Source organism: Homalodisca vitripennis, chromosome 2, assembly GCF_021130785.1.
Source record: "Homalodisca vitripennis isolate AUS2020 chromosome 2, UT_GWSS_2.1, whole genome shotgun sequence".
Classification (NCBI taxonomy): domain Eukaryota; kingdom Metazoa; phylum Arthropoda; class Insecta; order Hemiptera; family Cicadellidae; genus Homalodisca; species Homalodisca vitripennis.
This window is the reverse complement of record NC_060208.1, coordinates 225,457,816-225,478,315: the sequence shown is the minus strand read 5'-3', so window position 1 is coordinate 225,478,315 and position 20,500 is coordinate 225,457,816. Positions and strand designations below refer to the sequence as shown.

Below are 20,500 nucleotides of genomic sequence, written 5' to 3'. Positions count from 1 at the left end.
AACATTCGACATAAAATCGCATGCTAGTGCTATATCACTGTAATGTATTGTTAGTAATAAATAATAATTAATAGGCTCTTTTGTGTCACTATTAGTCCAGAAAAATTGCAAAGTCCAAAGTTTAATAGGCAAATTCTAAGTGGATAATTAATTTGCACATATATTTTGGTGATATATAGTTCAACACATAATAATATTGCTTCAATTTTGATAAAAATTTAGAAGGAAGAAACACACTAGCCTATTAGTAGTAAAAGTAAAAATAGGTTACACTTGAGTAGTTATCGCTTAGGCTAATTAGAAAGGTGATCAGGGTTCGAATTCCGGTTTCAACACGAAATTTGCGTACCAAAGATCTGAGCATAGCCTGAAGTAAGCTGATAGAAGGGCAGAAGATTTTAGGTTAGAACTTCAGATAACACCACAAAACATGAAGTAACTGTACAAAATTGCTGTATCACATATTTTTGATTTAATGAAGCCATTGTGCTGTCATTTTATTCTACTCGTAGTAGCATGTCAAACCTCTCTAGAAATTTCCAAACGCCCCAAAGGAATGGAAAGCTAAAATGTTGACTTCTACAGATACTGAAGTTCTTATTGACGTGTCTATCTCTGGTACACTTTTACAACCTGTTCAGATCCCGTTTTGCCCATTGTCTCGGGCGGGCCAACGGTGCAAGTTCTGTTCTTAGAAGGACTCCCGCATCAGAGGCTTAGGGGCCGGGCCGGGCGAGAAAACATATGTTGGACAACAAACAATGTAGCCTAATCCTGAGCTTTGAACCCGACCGCCCTGCCGCCGAACCGACCCGGCTCTGTTTACCTCTTACCATGTTTACCCTGTGACTCCTGAGTCCTGCCTGCCTGGACAGTCCTGGCTCGCTTTGTCCTGCCACTACACAATATCGGAGTGAAACCAATATCCTTTACTCCTTACATTTTACTCCTTGCAGTAGTAAATCCTACTACAGTATAACAAGGAAAACGAAACCCAACATTGGACTAACTTGTAGGACATATAAAATGTTTTCAAAACCTAAAATTATTTTTATTTCTGATATTAACTCAAGACTTTATAAATAGGTAAAATGTTTAAGACTTTTCAAAGGCTGCAATATTTTTTTTTAAATTAATCAACGTAATTTTACAGAACCATGGCCCCACCAAGTCAACATGACATAGGTGAGGTCCATAATGAAACTTAAAAAAAGCAAGTATAAAGTTGTATTACAGTTTTATAAATTATTTGCTTAGCTTAGTATTAAATTCATGTTTTACTTTTCTGTTTTATAATAATAACCGATAACATTCTTAGATAAAAGTGGACTCTTATTACACATTTGTATCTGTTATTATTTATAGAAAAATATCATCCACACTGCAATATGTTCTAAATAATATGTCTATCAAATATAAGAACACTAAACACTATTAACAGTATTTTTGGTACTATGACTATGGGACATATAAAATTTTAAAATATGATACGAATTAAAACACTTACTAGATTTCTTTGTAAAGTATAAAATTTTTAAAATTTAAACACTGGAAAATAAAAATGTTCAGAATTGCTTTTTGAACAGCGTGGCAACTAAAACGTATTTGGATGCGTAGACAACCTTAATTCTACGACCACAAAAAAAGGCCTTAAACGTGTTATAGGTTATTATCTTTATGGGGGAAGAGGTTAAACGTGTTATAGGTTATTGTACTTATGGGCGAAGAACTTAAACGTGTTATAGGTTATTCAATTCAATTCAAAAGTATCTTTATTTCGCCAAAATTATATACAGTTTTACGAAAATATACAACCTTTTTACAAATTATACCAAAATTATAATATAACATCAAAGCAAAAACTACAAAAACGAAATGAAGTAGGAACCCCATACGTATTACCTGTGTTAGGGTTTCCGTCAACATGTACGTTATTGTTCTTTATGGGCGAAGAGCTTAAACGTGTTATAGGTTATTTTTCTTATGGGCGAAGAGCTTAAACGTGTTATAGGTATAGCTTATTTATTCGTGTTATGTAGGTTATTGATCTTATGGGGTGGAAGAGCTTAATCGTGTATTGGTTAATTTAGGTTATTGTTCTTATGGAGAAGAGCTTAAACGTGTTTATAGATTATTGTTCCTATGGGCGAAGAGCTTAAAAACGTGTTATAGATTATTGTTCCTGATGGGCGAAGAGCGCTTAAACGTGTTATAAGTTATTGTTCTTATGGGCGAAGAGCTAATCGTGTTATAGATTATTGTTCTTTTTCCTATGGGCGAAGAGCTTAAAACGTGTTATAGGTTATTGTTCTTATGGGCCCCGACCCGCGAAAGCGACCCCGCTTAATGCCCCCGACCCGACCGCGATTATAGATTAATTGTTCCCTATGAAGCGCGAAGGCCCCCGACGACGAATGTCCGGGGCGCGAATGAGGGCGAACTTGCTTATAACAGTGTTATAGGTTATTGTTCTTTATGGGCGAAGGAGCTTAATCGTGTTATTAGATTTATTGTTCCATATGGGCGAAGAGCTTAAACGTGTTATAGGGGGGGGTTATTGTTCTTATGGGCGAAGAGCTTAATCGTGTTTGTTATAGATTATTGTTCCTATGGGCGAAGAGCTTAAACGTGTTATAGGTTATTGTTCCCTTATGGGCGAAGAGCTTAATCGTGTTATGTAGGTTATTGTTCTTTATGGGCGAAGAGCTTAAACGTGTTATAGGTTATTGTTCTTATGGGCGAAGAGCTTAATCGTGTTATGTAGGTTATGTTCTTATGGGAGAAGAGCTTAAACGTTGTTATACGTTATTGTTCCTAATGGGCGAAGAGCTTAAACGTGTTTATAGGTTATTGTTCTTATGGGCGAAGAGCTTAATCGTGTTTTGTAGGTTATTGTTTCTTATGGGCGAAGAGCTTTAAACGTTGTTATAGATTAATTGTTCCTATGGGCGAAGAGCTTAAACGTGTTATAGGTTATTGTTCTTATGGGCGAAGAGGTTAATCGTGTTATGTAGGTTATTGTTCTTATGGGAGAGAGCTTAATCGTGTTATGTAGGTTATTGTTCCTATGATTAGGCGAAGAGCTTAAACGTGTTATAGGTTATTGTTCTTATGGGCGAAGAGCTTAATCGTGTTATGTTAGGTTATTGTTCATATGGGGCGAAGAGCTTAACGTGTTATAGATTATTGTTCCTATGGGCGAAGAGCTTAAACGTCCTGTTTATAGGTTATTGTTCTTATGGGCGAAGAGCTTTAATTCTGTGTTTATGTAGGTTATTGTTTCTTATGGGGAGAAGAGCTTAAACGTGTTATAAGTTATTGTTCTTATGGGCGAAGAGCATTAAACGTGTTATAGATTATTGTTTCCTATGGGCGAAGAGCTTAAATGTGTTATAAAGTTATTGTTCTTATGGGCGAAGAGCTTAATCGTGTTATGTAGGTTATTGTTCTTATGGGCGAAAGAGCTTAATCGTGTTATGTAGGTTATTGTTCTTATGGGAGAAGAGAAGAGCTTAAACCTTTTATAGATTATTGTTCCTATGGGCGAAGAGCTTAAACGTGTTATAAGTTATTGTTTCTTATGGGCGAAGAGCTTAAACGTGTTATAGGTGTTATTGTTCTTAGGGGAGAAGAGCTTTAAACCTTTTTATAGATTATTGTTCCTATGGGCGAATGACAGAGCTTAAACGTGTTTATAAGTTAATTGCTCTTGTGGGCGAAAAGCTTTAAACGTGTTATAGGTTATTGTTCTTATGGGCGAAGAGCTTATTAATCGTTGTTAGATTTATGTGTTCTTATGGGCGAAATTTAGTTAGGTACAATTTAGCTGCCTTAAAATCTGGTGAATCGCAATACAACACTCAAATCAAATCAAATCAAATTTCTTTACTGTTCATTGACATGATACATGAATGGAACATTGTCAGAATTATATTATAGAACCGATTAATACTAGACAGAACAAAATCACACATTTAAATATCAGTTTAGTTAAAATCAGTTTTAAAATATAAAAATAGTACAACTTAAACTACAAACAATCTATATTTATTATCGTCCACTAGGCTGGACGCACCGCTCACCAGTTCGTTAATGGAGTAGTTGGAATGCTTGTCTGATTTAGGTATTTTTTAAGTTGTTTTTAAAAGACGTCTCAGTCTTCGCATGCTGTGATACTAGAAGGCAAAGCATTAAAGATTTTTAGGGCCCATTTTATGACATTGATTTTTTAAATGTGTTATTATGGTGTTGCGGAAATGGATTTAGAGCATCTCTGTTTCTATGTAGAATACACGTGGTTAAATGATGGGAAGGATTTGAAGGTTCTTAAATGTAAATGTGGCAACCGAATATATATAAAGTGATGGCAATGTCATTAGGGCGTTTCCTAGGGAAAACCTCCCGACAGCTCTCACGATGACCCAGACCTCAAACATCAGTCTCGAACAGCCTTCTTCTGCAGTTTGAAAACCCTACAGATCAAACCTACCTGAAGCCGTCCCCCCAGAAAATCAATCCATATGTTAAAATGGGCACAAAAGTAACCAAAGTACACCAGCCTAACGGTATCCTCTAGACACAGAAACTTGTTAGGTACCTTAAAGAGTAAATGCTGGCACCAAGTCTTTGACAGACATGGACTGATGTGATTTGACCAATCAAATCTGGAATCAATGTTGGAATCCCAGGAGAGCAGACCGTTGAAGAATGCTCGATAGTATATTGTCAAGGAGAGTAACCTAACGCACAGCCCTCTCATTCTTGTGGGGTCTAAAGTGGGACTATAGCTGAGGTTTTTTCAGGATTGAGAAATAAATAGTTAGCAGAAAACCAAGAACTAAGACTCTTGAGTGAAAAAGCAAGCTCGGTGGTAAAGAGATTGAGCTGTGTCTAGCCTGAATAAGTACTAGCTGGTGTCGTCCGCATATTGCACCAAGTGGCCCCTCACAGATGAGTTTAAGGTCATTCACGTATATATTAAATAAAAGAGGGCAAGAATTGATCCTTGCGGCACACCAACCTTGACCGGTAAGAGAGCAGACCTACCCCTACCCCCTTTGTTGGTGATCTCAACAAACTGAGAGCGACCAGAAAGATAGGAACGAAACCACTCTAGAGGGATGCCTCTAACACCGCACCATTTCCATCTTGTCCAGGAGGACGTTGGTGATTGACGGTGTCAAAGGCACGGGAAAGATCATAAAACAAAAAAATGCCCCCGCAGTCTCACTGCCAGAGTCAAACAGAAGAGAAGGCGCGTATTAAGGAAATCATTTATCGGCGTGAGTGGTTGATTTATCTTTAAGAAACCCGAATTGTGAAGGAGATAGTAAGGAATTTTCGTATTAAGAAAATTATCATTCTATTGTGAATTAATCGATTTCAAATACTTTGCTCAACGTGGTGAAGAATTGAGATGGGGGGGCGATATTGGTTAACTGAGGTTCTATCTCCCTTCTTAAAGACAGGAATCGGTTTTGTTAAATTTCATCTACTTGTGATCTCGACACCCTTAGCGGGCACAGCTGTTCAGGAGGACAAACAGTAAGTAGTAACAGCAAACGCAGGCCCAGACACCGGACAGGCCGCACATGAATGGGCCGGGGCGGCTGTTCGCGCACCGCTATTGCGCGATTAGGCTCGCGGTTTGCACGGTGTGGCCCCGTCATTGTGGCGGGCACCGCGTGTGGACACGCCGAGAAGTGTCGCCTCACCAGGTGAAAGTGGCAACACGTCGGCAAATCTTCAAAGGGGCGGCTCCAGAGTCCAAGAACACACCCGTGCGTGGAAAATGTATCTTCCCCAGGTTTATCTGCAGCGTATCGTAGCTGTCGTTCTACCTGTATATAACGTTCTCCATTTGTAAAAATAAGTACAGTACGCATTTGATATAAAAGTACGAAAAGCTCATTTTACTTTAAATAGTGCAAATCCCATGAACAGAATATGTGTACTTTTTGTTGGAATTAATTAACTATACTAAACACATTTAAGGAAACACTGTTCAAACGCATTTACGTATTAATTGGTGGTATTAATTTCAAAGAGAATCCATCCCGTAACTTCTCGAATACAGACAGCTTTGCCGATGGTGTAATGCAGCGGGCACAACGGTTATCGCAAGATAACCGGATCAAGCAACGTCGAGCGTGGCTGCTGCTTGGATATGTGATCACTGAGCGATCCTGTCCCCGCAAGCAGCCCGCCTGCCCGGCCGTTGGTGGTGGTTCGAAAATCACCTTTAAGCCGTTGGTCCTCAGGTTAAGAAAATCACCTTTAAGCCGTTGGTCCTCAGGTTAAGTGTTAGAGAGGGCTTCTTAGTTCTAACTTCGCCTGGTAAAATAAGTTATGTTTACTTTACTTTACTTTGTCCAACGAGAAGATATCGCATCTAATGTTACTTAAAACGTTATGGTAATGGGCTCTATAACATGAGTAACTTATGAAACATATGAATTGCATGTAAAATCTGACATAAAAATAAATAACGTTATAATTTTAATTCATAAAAATGAGGCTATTATTAGAAGATCAAAATGGAAATAGACCACAACAGTCATTCACCACAATACATTGTAATTCCAGCATCCGGTGACACAGCAGTGTTTCCGGATATACGGCTGCCATCTTCAAAAAGAGCATAAATAGATATAATACCCTTTTAAATTATAATTAAACGATCTCGAGTGTTACCCCATAAGAATTATGTTAAATCGTTCTTATCAAGGACGTAGCCAGCGAAAGGGTCCAAATGGTCGGGACCCTCCCTAAATTTGCAATTACTTTTTTAGTAAACTATTATTATTATTTTAATAATTCAGTATTACTGACATGTACTGCTGAAAGATCGTTCTCGATAAAGAAACGAGTAAAAAACTGTTTAAAGAACAAAATGGGGCCTTACTCTCTGACCACTACGGGAAAATATCAGTTGTCCGGACCTCCCAAATGTTTTCCTGGCTACATTCTTGGTCCTTATGAAACTAAAAGTAATATGGCCGCCCTGACAGCCTCCTTGAATAATCAGACAATGACTATTTTCAGCTCAATCCTTCCATCGCTTTCCGCATGAAAGGATCTCAGACGTCAGAACCTGTGCTTGACAGAACCTTATTTTTACAGCACGATAATAATGACTGGCTGAAAGTTTCTTCGTTGAACGCCTCTCTTTCTTTTAACAAAATATGTACCCTTTTCTTACAGAGAGTTGTGTTTTTGTATTCATTTACTAATTACAAAATTTAATCTTGAAATTACTTAATCGGATTGAACAAATTGAGATTGATAAGGTCCAAATACGTATTAGGCAAGTGATCTACAATTTGGAACTTTGTTGTTTGGACAATTTCTCAAGACTACAAAAAGCAGAAAAGAAAACCGTTCATCCTTATTTATGAAGGAGAGTGGGCACCCATATTGTGACAGGACGGGGTATTTGAAGCAAATTGGCCGGACGGCAAGGGGCAGACTCCCCTTGACATACGAGGAGAAGGGGGAAACCCCATAAAAATATTTACCGGTGGACTTTATTTCACGGGCTCCGCTGCGTAGATCTTGTGGAACTGTTCGGTTTTGAAACTTCGAACCAAGTAAATTCGCTTCATAAAATTTAATGTGATGAGGGGTTGTTGCTACTTGATAAAACTACACGCCAAGATTCCATTATTTGCTGAACTGAATTTCTGTGAAGATTTTCACACCACCAACAAAATTGAACCATTTAACAACAGTAGTTTTGTTACAAAATGATTAGCACTTTCTACTATTTAACGTTAGAATGAATAAACCCAGTGCAACATCTTATAAAATAACTAGAGTTCGAAATTAAAAATGTTCAGCCAATTGTTTATATGACCAATTACATACACATATAGAAATTATTTTTAGAATTTTGCTTCGCTTTTTCTTCCAGTTAACCTTTTCGTTTCCAACGTACGTATATACGGTTGTCAAAAATATTTTTATAATTTTCTTGCGTCCTTATATGGACGTTCACAAATATAAAACGTAACGAAACATTAATTTTTGTTGTATTAAAATTATTTGTTTATCTGAATATTTGTTTACCCACTTCAGCCGTATATTACACTTTACATGGAATGTTTAATCAGAACCGTGTAGCAACTTGTTTTATTTCCATGTAGATCAGCTGTCAGTTATAAACTAAAAACGCAGTTTTTTACGAATGGCTCTGTTCTTGTTTTGATTTTTTTTCCGTTTTGTACTAGAAGTATAGTGTTTAGAAATGAAAAGTGTTATATCGGTAGATATTTATTTAAACCATTATAAAAATTCAAATAACATTTGTCAAGAAATTGGAAAGTCAATGAACGAGTTCAAAATTGTGATGTTTTATGAAGAAGGTAATAGCCGATTTAATTTATTATTCTAACTTTTTATACATTGATGAAAATATATGAGACTGATTATTTTTGTGCGTTTCTTGAGGATTAACAGAGTTTGATAACGATTTTCCCAGGAATTGTTTTAACGAAATGTCTTTATTCTGGGTGGAGTGAATGATACATTATATTAACACAATGTGCAAATTTTGTGTGAAAATATTTCAGCTAAATTTATTGTGCATAATTGTTCATAATATTGTTCACAATCTGTATTATACATTTCAAATATGGTTTGTAAACTAAGTTCTGCAGTAAACGTAAAAATAACTGTGACTTTGGACAACTTTGGCTGCTTTACATAAATTTCTAGGATTGTTTAATAGTTTTCAACAAAGAGTAAGTTAGTATGGTAAGGGGAAAACGTGAATGTGTACGTAAAACAAGTTAATGTAGTTAAAGTAGGGTGCAGATCGCTGTTATCACGAAAAAGAAAAAGTTACACGAATACGAGAATATCACCGTAATATCAAGATATCTCCTAAGAGTCACCCGAGGCATGTTCAATCTTGATCGTGCTCTTCCCGGAATCTTAAACAGACTCAATTATTTTCTATTTTGATTGCTGGTCCAACCGACTTGGCACTTGGCCAGGCACTTCTTGGACTGTTAGGGCAGATATGAACATGTTTATAAACAATCTTCTTCATAAACAGTTTCTGTTCTTTTCTTGACTCCGGGCGCACAATTACAACAATCGTGCAGTCGCCGCCTGGCGCTTAGGCGCTTCAGTGACATTCCTACTGGCAGCTTCCGGATGTAAAGAAACATATCTGGTGTAGGACAATACAAAAACTTAAACCGGTCCACACTACTAAACCTATGAATAACTAATAAATAATTACTGAATTGTGGTAGCCTATTGATTTAATACTAGTCTATTCGTAATTTTGTGTTGAATGATACCACCAAGCCTATATTCTTCATTTATATGTGTAAGCACACGCGCTAACGCACAGAAACGTATACAATAGGGTATGAGTCCTCCACATCATGCGTCGCGTAGCAGGCAAAATTTCAAGTCCATAGATAATTTCATAATTTCATTGCTGAAAGGTAGAACGACAGATAATCATACGGCTAATACATTTTAACATTCCTGGCAAAGGAGAAATTTTGTCAGCCTACAGAGTGATAAGTTTCACACACGCTCAGCCAAATGCTTTGGTTGGAATGCAACACCATAGAACTCATTGTTGTGTATGTCAAAATGAAGTTGCGTGCAAAATTAAAAGTGTAAAGAAGCGATCTTCCTCGAGATATCTTGCCACAAAATTGAGTTCTATGATGGTGGGTGTCAAACCTTGGAATCTTGCCGAGTATAACTGATACCTAACATTCAGTAAAGTAACTTAATTTCTCATTTATCTGCCGGGGGATGTAAACGTATCTATTCTGTATGAACGTATATGTCTATCTATATCAGTCCGCAGGACATCTAGAAAATAAAATGTGCATTATATATATATATATATATATATATATATATATATATATATATATATATATATATATATTGAAATACTGCATGCAACCTTAACGAAGCTATTTTAATTTGCATTCGAATATTAGGGATGAACTTTCCCTGTTAAGTACAACGTAAGATAAATTTAAATTTTCTCATACGTTATGAAACCTGAGTTGTGGTTCTCACTTAAAATTCAATTTTTATCGCTTTTTAAAATATATGTTGATGTTTTGTAAATCATTCTTTCTCAAATAAACGTATAGTTTTTGTAAAATATTTTGATTATATTTCGACATTGTATGTGAAATTTTCACTTATTAATTTTTTTCTTGAATAAACTTAATTGTTTTACTTTATATTTGTAGTTTATATGCAAAAATAGTTTTAAATGCAAAAATTATCACAATATGTCGGGATTATAACTGTATGATTCTTTATTATTTACATGAAATCTTATCATAGGTTTTGTCCGATATGTGCGTGTTTTGTGATTTACATAAACAGTTATTTCGCAACGTTTAAGAGTCTAATATATGCAATATATATTATATAGAAGCTCGATATAAAATATACACCTCCGCATAGCTAATGTTGCATAACATTTATCACTCTTCGGAATTGTATTTACAAGTAGGTAAATACCGGTTGGTTGACAATAATGCCGTACTGTATTTAAACAATTAAAAACGAGAAAAAACAAAAGAAAGTGATGCTAATGGACCCGAAGCCATGAATTATCAGTTTCTGTTTGTGCCGATCGATTTACTAATTGCCTAATCACAGTAGCGCAGACACTCGGGTGAAATAGAGTCGACTAAATATTGGCTTGGAGCTAATAGCCGTAATTAATAGATCAGAATACTGCTGCGCTGCCGAACATTCCAGAAACCGCCTTCCACCTCCGTGTAAACATGAGTCCGACTGAATTAGACCGACATGCACTTCGGTTATTGAAAAATATAATTATGCTCCATTTACAAGCATATGAAATACAAATGTTTGTAGTAATTTTAATACATAAAACATTGAAACTAAGTTTTTAAACTTTTAATAACGCGATACTGAAAATTTCGGCACTGTTTTTTAGGGTCTCCGAGAAGGGCGGAGGGCTCTGTAAGAATGCCCTAGGCTCACAATGACCTTTGGCCCCTCAAAGGTCCCCGAAAACCCTAAGACAATTTTCAAGGCCACACGAGTATCATGAACTTACATATCACTAATAGACTATTAGTACAATAATGAAGTGGAGAACTTTGATTTTACATTAATTAAATATTTTTGCAGTCCTTTAGCAGCTGTTTAAGTGTATGCTAGGAAAAATTAAGTCTGATTTAAATTAACAAATTAAATGTCCTCCTCCGTAGACTAATGGTTATAGTCTCGGTTCTCTAACCGAGAGATCACGGGTTCAAATCCCGGGGAGGTCCAATCATACCTCATCCAATCATCATCAATACTTTGTACTTTTAATAAAAACCAGTGTACTTCGAAGCCGGCATAGCTGACGCTGAGGCTTAAATTTGAAAAAAAAAATTAATCTCACGTGACATTCTATTTGACACAGTTAGTAGACACAGCTGTGATTAATGTAGGGCCAACGATTTTGCTTCAAATGTATTCGATTGAGGCTAATTAATATTGAGTCAACAAATTAACTTGCAACCCCATACCCAAACTATGTCATAAAAGATGATTTGCTAGTAGAATTGGAGATATATTTCAAATCATTGAAAAGATCCTTGTTGGGTCTTGTAAAAAAAGGAGAAATATATTTTGCTGTCGTGATTTCAAAACAGGGGTATTTTTGTACATTTCAGTACATTAATTTTACCGTATTTAAAACGTATCTCCTAATACTTTGACTGCATCTTAACATTAATATGGATAGTGTGGCAGGAAAAATCCTGTTATATGCCGAAAGCTTTAAACATGTTCTATTTGCAAGCGTACTATCAAAAAGGTCAATTCCGTTATCTTATTGAAAGTCAGCATAGCGATTTAATTATTTATGTTATTTTTATTAGGTTTATTACAGACGGGTCCTAATCAGTTGGACTATATCCAAGTGTAGGCTATCATACGTGCTATCTCTATCCTTTTTTGAAGGCCATATCTGGGAAACTCAGTACATAACAGGTTCCGTTATTTCATAAATAAACGGTTCAGTTAACTAGTTTTCAGCGCGTAATTTATAAAAACAGAAGGATCGGTAAAATTGAACTCGAACACATGTTATACCACCCAACAATAATGGATTTGAATAAAATTAAGAATAATATAGAACTTTCAATGAATTAATCATGCATGATGTTCTATGTTTGAAGTTTATTTTTCTTTTTTTTACGATGGAAGGTGAAGGAAACAGGAATTTTTCCGGACATTATAATCAGTAACGTTGTGTTAAACGTAGTGTTACTGATTTTTTTGTTTCACTGAACGATGGCAAATGTCCGGAAAATCATGCAGGATGTGTCTAGCTTGTCTATAAATCTATTTCCAATACACGTGATCTACAAAAGTAATGAGTGTAGATCGACAAGACATTTTACATCAATACATAAACTTATCGGTGCTTGTATTGTAAACCTACGGTATATTACAAACTATAAAAATATAATATAAAACAAAATTTTCGTTGTATTTTGTGGAATGTGTTTGTAATGCAAGCTATTTCAAGATTTATTTCAGTCCGAAAGAGAAAAATCTGACAAAATATGTCTAACTCGTTCCAAATGAATAATCGCACAGGCACTACTCACCACACACGCTACTTCTCTGTACAACCACGAGTGTATCTAATATTACAGCGCGTGTTAATGCCACATCAGCGCCTTTCCGCGTTATTTATGCGCTCAATGTGACAAATTTGAATCCGCGAAACGAATTAAATTGTGACAACTCACCAAGTACAACTCAACCTAGCCAACATATATTATTGTCACTGCACTGAATTGTACAGCTGGACATTGTAATTCACCCGCTGCTAATAGAAATCAGGGGCGTACTCAGAATTTATTTTCGGGGGGGGGGGCATGATATCAGAATATACCTGCATTATCACTGTTGTACATAGTACATATTGTTACTTTATTTCGATACAACTGACTGATAAGATTTATGAAGCACTTCTTGAAGAGCTAGAGATTTGTAAGTTTGGCCCAAAACTTTTATTATATATTCTTCAAAGAAAAGTACCCAAAAAGACATTTTGGGCTGGTTAATGTAAAAAGGCCTCAGTGTTTCCGAAGGCTCCAAAATTCACTTTTATCGGCAGCTAACATTTAGCGCTATAAATTTAAGATCATCTATAATTATTTAACAAAATGAAAATACATTATTCTGGTGCCTGAAACACATTCATTTTTTATTTGTATAGTGATAATAAGATAATGTATGATCTTCTTTCCTTATTTTTTTCGTCAGTCTGTGTGTTCTTTAAAGAATCACGACTCTAAAACTAATATTTTTTCAGCAGTTTGTATGGATATTTATGCCATTATCGTACTATTATATAAAAAAACATATATATTTTTGCTTTAAATCGGTGGTAACTTTTAAATTTAAATGTCAACTATCGTGAAACCCGATCTAAAACGAACACTGATTGAAACTTAAAAAGAAATATACATAAACATGTTTTAATATCTCAATTTTTTTATGATTGAATCATGTATATAACAGCGTTAATAAATATTAATTTTTCTCAAGCAATGAAATGTATGCGGATTTGCGTTGTAGTATGGTTTATCCAGTACAACTGAATTTTCTCAGAGCACTCAATATAAAAAATTATAATCCATAACAAATAACTTACTAAACGTATTCTATTTCCAAGAACTGGCCCAGCTTTTCTTAAAAATTGTAGCAACTCCTTATTTTGCCAAATTTGACATTTAAAACTATATCAAGTTTTAATCTAAGGTTTTTTTCGTAGCCACTTAAGTTATATTTTAGGGTAGTATTCGCGCCAAACATATAATATATGGCACCATGAACTATTTGACTTTTCCTATGAAAAATACAGACGGGCGAACAATTTAGCTATTGTAGGCTAGTAGATTGTATGACGATTCTTATTTATTAGGATCTGATAAAATTTGATATAGTATTTTATTGACACTTTGTGTACTGTTGCTACTTAAAAAAAAACTAGATACTCTATGGAACATAGTTTTTTGTTACATGTAGTAAAACTAAAAAGCCAATCAGCGGTGTATTTAGTTGAAGGGGAGAGGGGAGGTAGGCATGGTAAGTAACTGTCCTGGAAAGATAACGGAATCCTCCGACAAGGCTGTAATCCTACTTATGACTTTAGCATTCAATCAAACTATACAATTCATAAATCTTTGTTTTAAGAACTAGGTACAATAAAAAAAATACAATCTTATATAACAGATACATTTGTATTAGTTACAGTACTTAGGTTCAGCGTGCGGTATGCGAGCTTGTTCGAGTAATATTGACCTCATAGCTGATATACATGAGTACTATAGGTACTATATGAGGAAGTTATATGGTCCACACCTTTTCTAATATGTTGTATCTTTAATATCCAGTAGTATAAAAACAAGGTTAGTACACATCACCCCATAACATTTTCGAATGTATTTAAATAGTCTTCTCAAAATATGTTATCTACATAAAATATTGAGAAAATGAGTTTAACAAGGACATGACATATTGAAGAAGCGGAGTGGTGGTTTTAATATAGCTTTGCACATTTACAAGTTAGCTTTGCTCTTAGTATCGTATCCGAGCTTATGCTAAGAATATTGCGTATATTCTACAAGAATATAAGAAAGCTGGTCAATGTATAAGAACACAGCTGATAGCTGAGAGCGTACAACAATAATAGGCCTATGCTTGGGTCACGCTTCACAGGACAACGCCTACCGCTCAAAGAATTGTGTTGCATTTCTTTAATGTGTATTTTGTTGTATACGTTTTAACGCGGTTTCGCTCACTGTGTGGGCGCCAGTGAAGTTGTTTTTGGTATTTGTAGCTTATTTTAATAATTCATTGCAACGACTGTAAGAAATTGTACATTGCCCAACAAAAAGGAACATCAAAAGACGATTCAGAGAACACTGTTCACATTAAAAATATGGACGAACTGAAAAATCTGCTATTGCGAAACACTGAATTGAATATTAATTTTTAAAATTTACTATTATTAAAAGAAGTTACAAACAAAACACACTTGAATGCCTGGGAGACACTTTAAATAAAAAACGTATTAGGTAATAACGAAGACGCACCTATTGAAAATTCTACTCTCATCACAGTTCATAAGAAATTAAAGTGTAATTAGATTTAAATATTTTATACTGGCTAACATTTTTCTAAATGCATTAAAATAGGTTATTTTTGTAAAATTTCATTATTTATATATTTGTGAAGTTGCCTGTAGATGGAATCCTCGATCTGTAAGGCCTCGCGAAATTAAAGTAATATTAGAAAATGCGCTGTAATTCACTAGTGGTATTAAATGAAAATATTTCCAGTGGTCCAAAAATCTTCATGTATTCAATATTTTTTAAGAAAACATCTGAATTCCTAATATTCAAATATATTGTACTTCTAAAAGTATTTATCTTATAATCAAATCATTTAAATAAAACAAACTTAAGTATAATAAACATACTTATATTGATTGACTTTATATGAACCAATTCGTTTACAAACGATCCTATGATGTCGCAATTGGTGGGCCAATAAATGAATTGATCTAAGAAATATTTTTTACCCCGAGTTTACTACTGGAACCGCTACACAGAATTCAGTAGAGGGTGCACTGTTTGTAGTAGATTGTTCTTGCGCCACATCGGTCGGTAGATGGCGCAGTGGATGTTCTCGGTAGACTTCTGTGCTGTTAGTTTTCTGTGCAGGCCAACCCCCCCCCCCCCTCAACACGTATCTACATGTATGGTAACTGTTCAAGTTCAATGTGTTTTTGTACAATTGTTTGAAAACTTCCTAAAAATATATTGTTAAACAATGTGCCGTGTATCGTTTTCAAAAACAGGTTCTTCCACATTTCATTGTAGATAACCACTGCCATCTTTCATACGTTAGGTTGTTTGTTTTATACACTATTTTTATTGTTATTTCTAGCTCTTTTTTATTTTTTTGTTGTATCATCTTTAATGTATAAAACCTTGTTAAGCCAAAATGATTTATTATTTATAGTAGCCTACAGTCTTTATTTATAACTTTGTTATTCCTTCCTTTTCTGCTTCTACGTTGTTACTGGTTATTTATTTAGTATTTGTATCTTGACACAATTAGGATTTTTATTAAATTTGTATGGATCTATTTAAATATGGTCGTAATTATTCTCCCATTATCATTAATTGTAAATATTGTCTTTTGTTAAACTATAATATAATTTCTGCTACGAATATGTTGCATGCATACATACGTAGTATACGCTATCCTACAATTTCATATCATGTGTATATATATATATATATATATATATATATATATATATATATATATATATTGTTTGTAGTATTTTGTAATATTATATACTGGCTTGAACGTGGGAAATAAAGACACGTTTTTAAACTAGAATGTATTTAAATATACAATTTCCTGTCTAGAGAAGGTTTTATGTTTTGTTACGTTCACTATGTTCGTACAAAGAGATTTATTTTCGGTAAAAGCATAAATTTATTCTGCGAATAATGATTTACCTGACAAATCATTTGCTTTAATCAGTTCAATTTTTGAATTTTTTCAATTTAAATACAAAATATTTAAGAAACATTTAAAATATTAGGCTACTAACACAATAATCGGTAATTAAAACGACAGGATTAAAACAAATGATTAACTTATTTTTTTGGACAGTTCTATTTTAAGACTAATATATTTTTATGTGTCACTCGGGCCTGTAACTTTTAATTCTAGCCTACGTTATTTCGATAGGTTTGTGTTATTGTACCAAATGCTCAAGGAGACATAACATTATTAACAAAATTGTAGTGAAATATGTCCTGTAGGCTATTCACTCCTAATTTTTTTTCCCTCCAGCAGCAATTGGGACTTATAGAATTCGATAATAGTAAATGTTGTTGGTAACCCTTAAAATTTAGACATATAGCCTACAACTAAACACTTTTAAATGAAATCTAGTGGAAAATAGTTTGAGACATAATTAATATGATTAATATTTATGAAACATAAATCGCTATGAACACGAAGAAAGTTAACTTTATCTACACAGTTTTTCTTTCCTCTTCTCCTACCAGTTTATGGGACGGATATCAGAAACCATGCTGTTATTTTAAACATTAAACATTTACGGTAACGATTCTTATGAAATAAATAGGCCCTACATTACAAGTGGTGGCAACATAACAAAATATATTGGTTTTAGCTGGGCGTATACGGGTAAGCTGTACCCGTCGAAAGACGTTGTTGGTGAAGTAATAATATCACTGTTAACGCTAAACTTCGTTGTCATTCGAAACAATTTTTTATAATTTTTATATTTTTTTATAATTTTTATATTTTTTAGTTCCCACTAAAAAATATAAAACGCGTTAAATCAAGCGTACATTCGTCACGTTAAATATTAATTGAGTTGTGTTACATATAAATTTACAAAACTTCAAGTATGTAGAGGGACTATGAATCCAACCTTAAAGTACCGTCCTTTAAAATATTTTTCGCTACAACCTTAAAAATTTGGTTACTATTCTGCATTAAAACTTTACTAAAATTAAAATTTTATAACAGCAAATGTGGAACAACAAAAAATATAAATCCACCACTGCTTCAGGGGGATACGAACTGTACGTTAAATTACGTGTACATTCGTCGCGTTAAAAACTAACAGAGTTGTATGATACATATAAATTAACAAAACTACAAGTATGGAGAGGAACACTAACCTATGAATTCAAACTAAAATTACCGCACTTCAAAATATATTTCGATACAATATTAAAAAAAAACTTGGTTACTACTCTGCATTAAAACATTATTAAAATTTTAAAACAGTAAATGTGGAAAAAAACATTATCACAAAATCTGTCAAACTCGTCTTTGTCTAGCCACTCCAAAACTTGAAACCTTTGAAAACAATGGAGAGAATATTGTTGACAGTGTTACATTGAAAGCGCCAGGGTACTCACCACCAGTTAACATTAACACAATAATCAGTTATTATAACGACAGGATTAAAAATGTTTAACTTGTCTTTCAGGATAGTTCTATTCTAAAACTAAATCTAATTTTACATATAAATTTACAAAACTTCAAGAATTTAGAGTGACTATCAATTCAAACTTAAGGTGCTGGCCTACAAAATATTTTTCGCTACAATCACAACATTATTAAAATTTTAAAACAGCAAATGTGAAAAAAGCATTATCACAAAATATGTCAAACTCGTCTTTTTTTCTAGGCACTCCAAAACTATAAACCTGTGAAAACAATGGGTAGAATTGTTGACAGTGTTACATTGAAAGCGCCAGGGTACTCACTACCAGTTATTATTAACACAATAAATCTACTTTTACGTATAAATTAACAACTTCGAGTATTTAGAGGAGCTATGAATTCAAACTTAAGGTCCCGTCCTTCAATAACCATAACATTATTAAAATTTTAAAACAGCAAATGTGAAAAAAGAATTATCACAAAATCTGTCAAACTCGTTTTTTTCTAGGCACTCCAAAACTAGAAACCTCTGGAAACAATAGGGAGAAATGTTATAGGTACTCACCACCAGTTAGCTTGTACACAGTAGACCAGAGTGAGGAGAACGACTACTCCGCCTGCCACCGCCATACCTCACCTTACCGCGGCGTTAGCACCAGCATGGCACACTGAGTGAAACTTCAGTGCCGTGAGCACGCGCGCTCCCTTACGCCCCTCCCCCACCCACCCCCACCCCGCTACCTACCATTGTTGTCCACTTCATTGTTGACTTCACGTCACCACGGCCATCGATGTCCCAGTCCTCGTCATCGTCATCGTATCGATAAGGACGCCTTCACTTTGTTTGTAAAGTGTTATTACATCGATAAAAGCACGCTGTTGGTTGTTCTGCTTAAGTCAGGAAGCTGTTTAAACACATTTTAGTAACTTTCCAACCTTAAAAAGCGGCCATGTATTGTTTCAAAAAGTCTTGAAAAAAATCACACCCAAGTTGCTTTTGTTTAATCTAAACTGATAATTGTCTGTAAACCTGATAATGTGTCTAGCTAGGGAAGCTGGTAAATAGTTGCAGTATGTATATTAAGTGCATACTCGTATATCTCAATATTAAACCATACTGAAATAACAAACACATTAGACGATCGACAGATAAATTACTTGGAATTTCATTGATTGAACGTGTTTACTGTTAAAAATAGGTAATGTACTCGTAAAATATTGGTTATCAACATTAGGGGGAATACAAAACTGTTGGAAGGGATAAAATATTCGTTTATCTTGATTTAAATGCTATTTTATATTCCGGCAATATTACTTAAAATGAATGTAGGCTAAAACAACGTAGACGGAAGCCAATATCACGAAAGAATAGGAAGGAATGTTAGAAACTGGACTACGTGTCTAAATCGAAAAAAGTAAAGAATTTTTTCCCCCAATTTTATGGGGTTGGGCGGAGTGCCAATTGGGGTCTTCGACCAACCACCCTTCCGACAAAGAACTGGAGGTTGTAAAACTCCGTAACCCTTTAGATAGTCGACAAACTTGAACAGTCCTCCTCAACAAGTTAAAACTTGTCTTTAATATTGAGAGGAGAGTAAACCTTTAGGTATGAATAATTATACTTTCGTATGTAAAATTTAAATCAATAATGTATAATTCGTTAACACTGATTTGTTTTTACTTCTCTTATTTTCTTTCACTTAATCGCACCCGTACAAATTCATGAATGTAATTTTACTTTAATTTGGTGTCTTATTTCTTGTCATCAGTAAAGTTTGAACGTTTTTAGTGTAATTGAACGGCAAGCATTGTTAAATCTTATTCTTCTTTTTTATGTCAAAGTTGTTCTTTGTTTATGTTACTTAATTTATTTAAAAACGTTCTGGGTCTATGTTGGGGATCTGTTGAGTAAAAGTTTGTGTATGTATATAATCTGTATGAGCGGCAGATTTAATTTCAATGAAGATTCGACCACAAAAAGTACTTGCTCCGCTGGGACTCGAACCCGGGTCTCTCAAGGGCTGTTGCCGCATATACAAATTTAATTAATGTAAACAGTCTTTTGACAGGTATTAGTTCTTTCGAATATGTTAGTTTAATTTAAACACATATCTGACAGATACAAAATAATTAAATCGTAAAAAGTAAGGACTCTGTGGTATACACTATAGTGGTAACATGCTCGCCTGGTAAGTAAAGTAATATACATACAATATACGCCACGAAACATTTTCAAGGAATGAGCTTTCGAATAGTATGCTACAACATTATCTTCCGATTAGCTACTATTTTAAATTTTAAATAAATGCCTAAAGAAGCCGTTAAAAACTCATTACACTGGACTTTATATACTGTATGTAGCCTAATATTAGTTTATGTTGGCCTCAATTAGGAAAGTTAGGAATCTTTTTTGTAATACATAACCACTCTTTTAGAATAATACAAATAATTGTATTTA

General features: G+C 34.4%; 1 protein-coding gene across 1 annotated transcript in view; it reads right to left on the bottom strand.

Annotated features, from left to right (window-relative positions):
- The window catches only part of LOC124355452 (protein Wnt-4-like), a 105,996-nt gene extending 87,278 nt beyond the window's left edge, over nucleotides 1-18,718 (bottom strand). The window contains exon 1 of the mRNA XM_046806597.1: nucleotides 18,608-18,718. Within this exon, the coding sequence (XP_046662553.1) occupies nucleotides 18,608-18,672 (65 nt within the window). The 5' untranslated portion in view covers nucleotides 18,673-18,718. The remainder of the gene's footprint in view (nucleotides 1-18,607) is intronic.
- Between the last annotated feature and the right edge of the window lie 1,782 nt (nucleotides 18,719-20,500).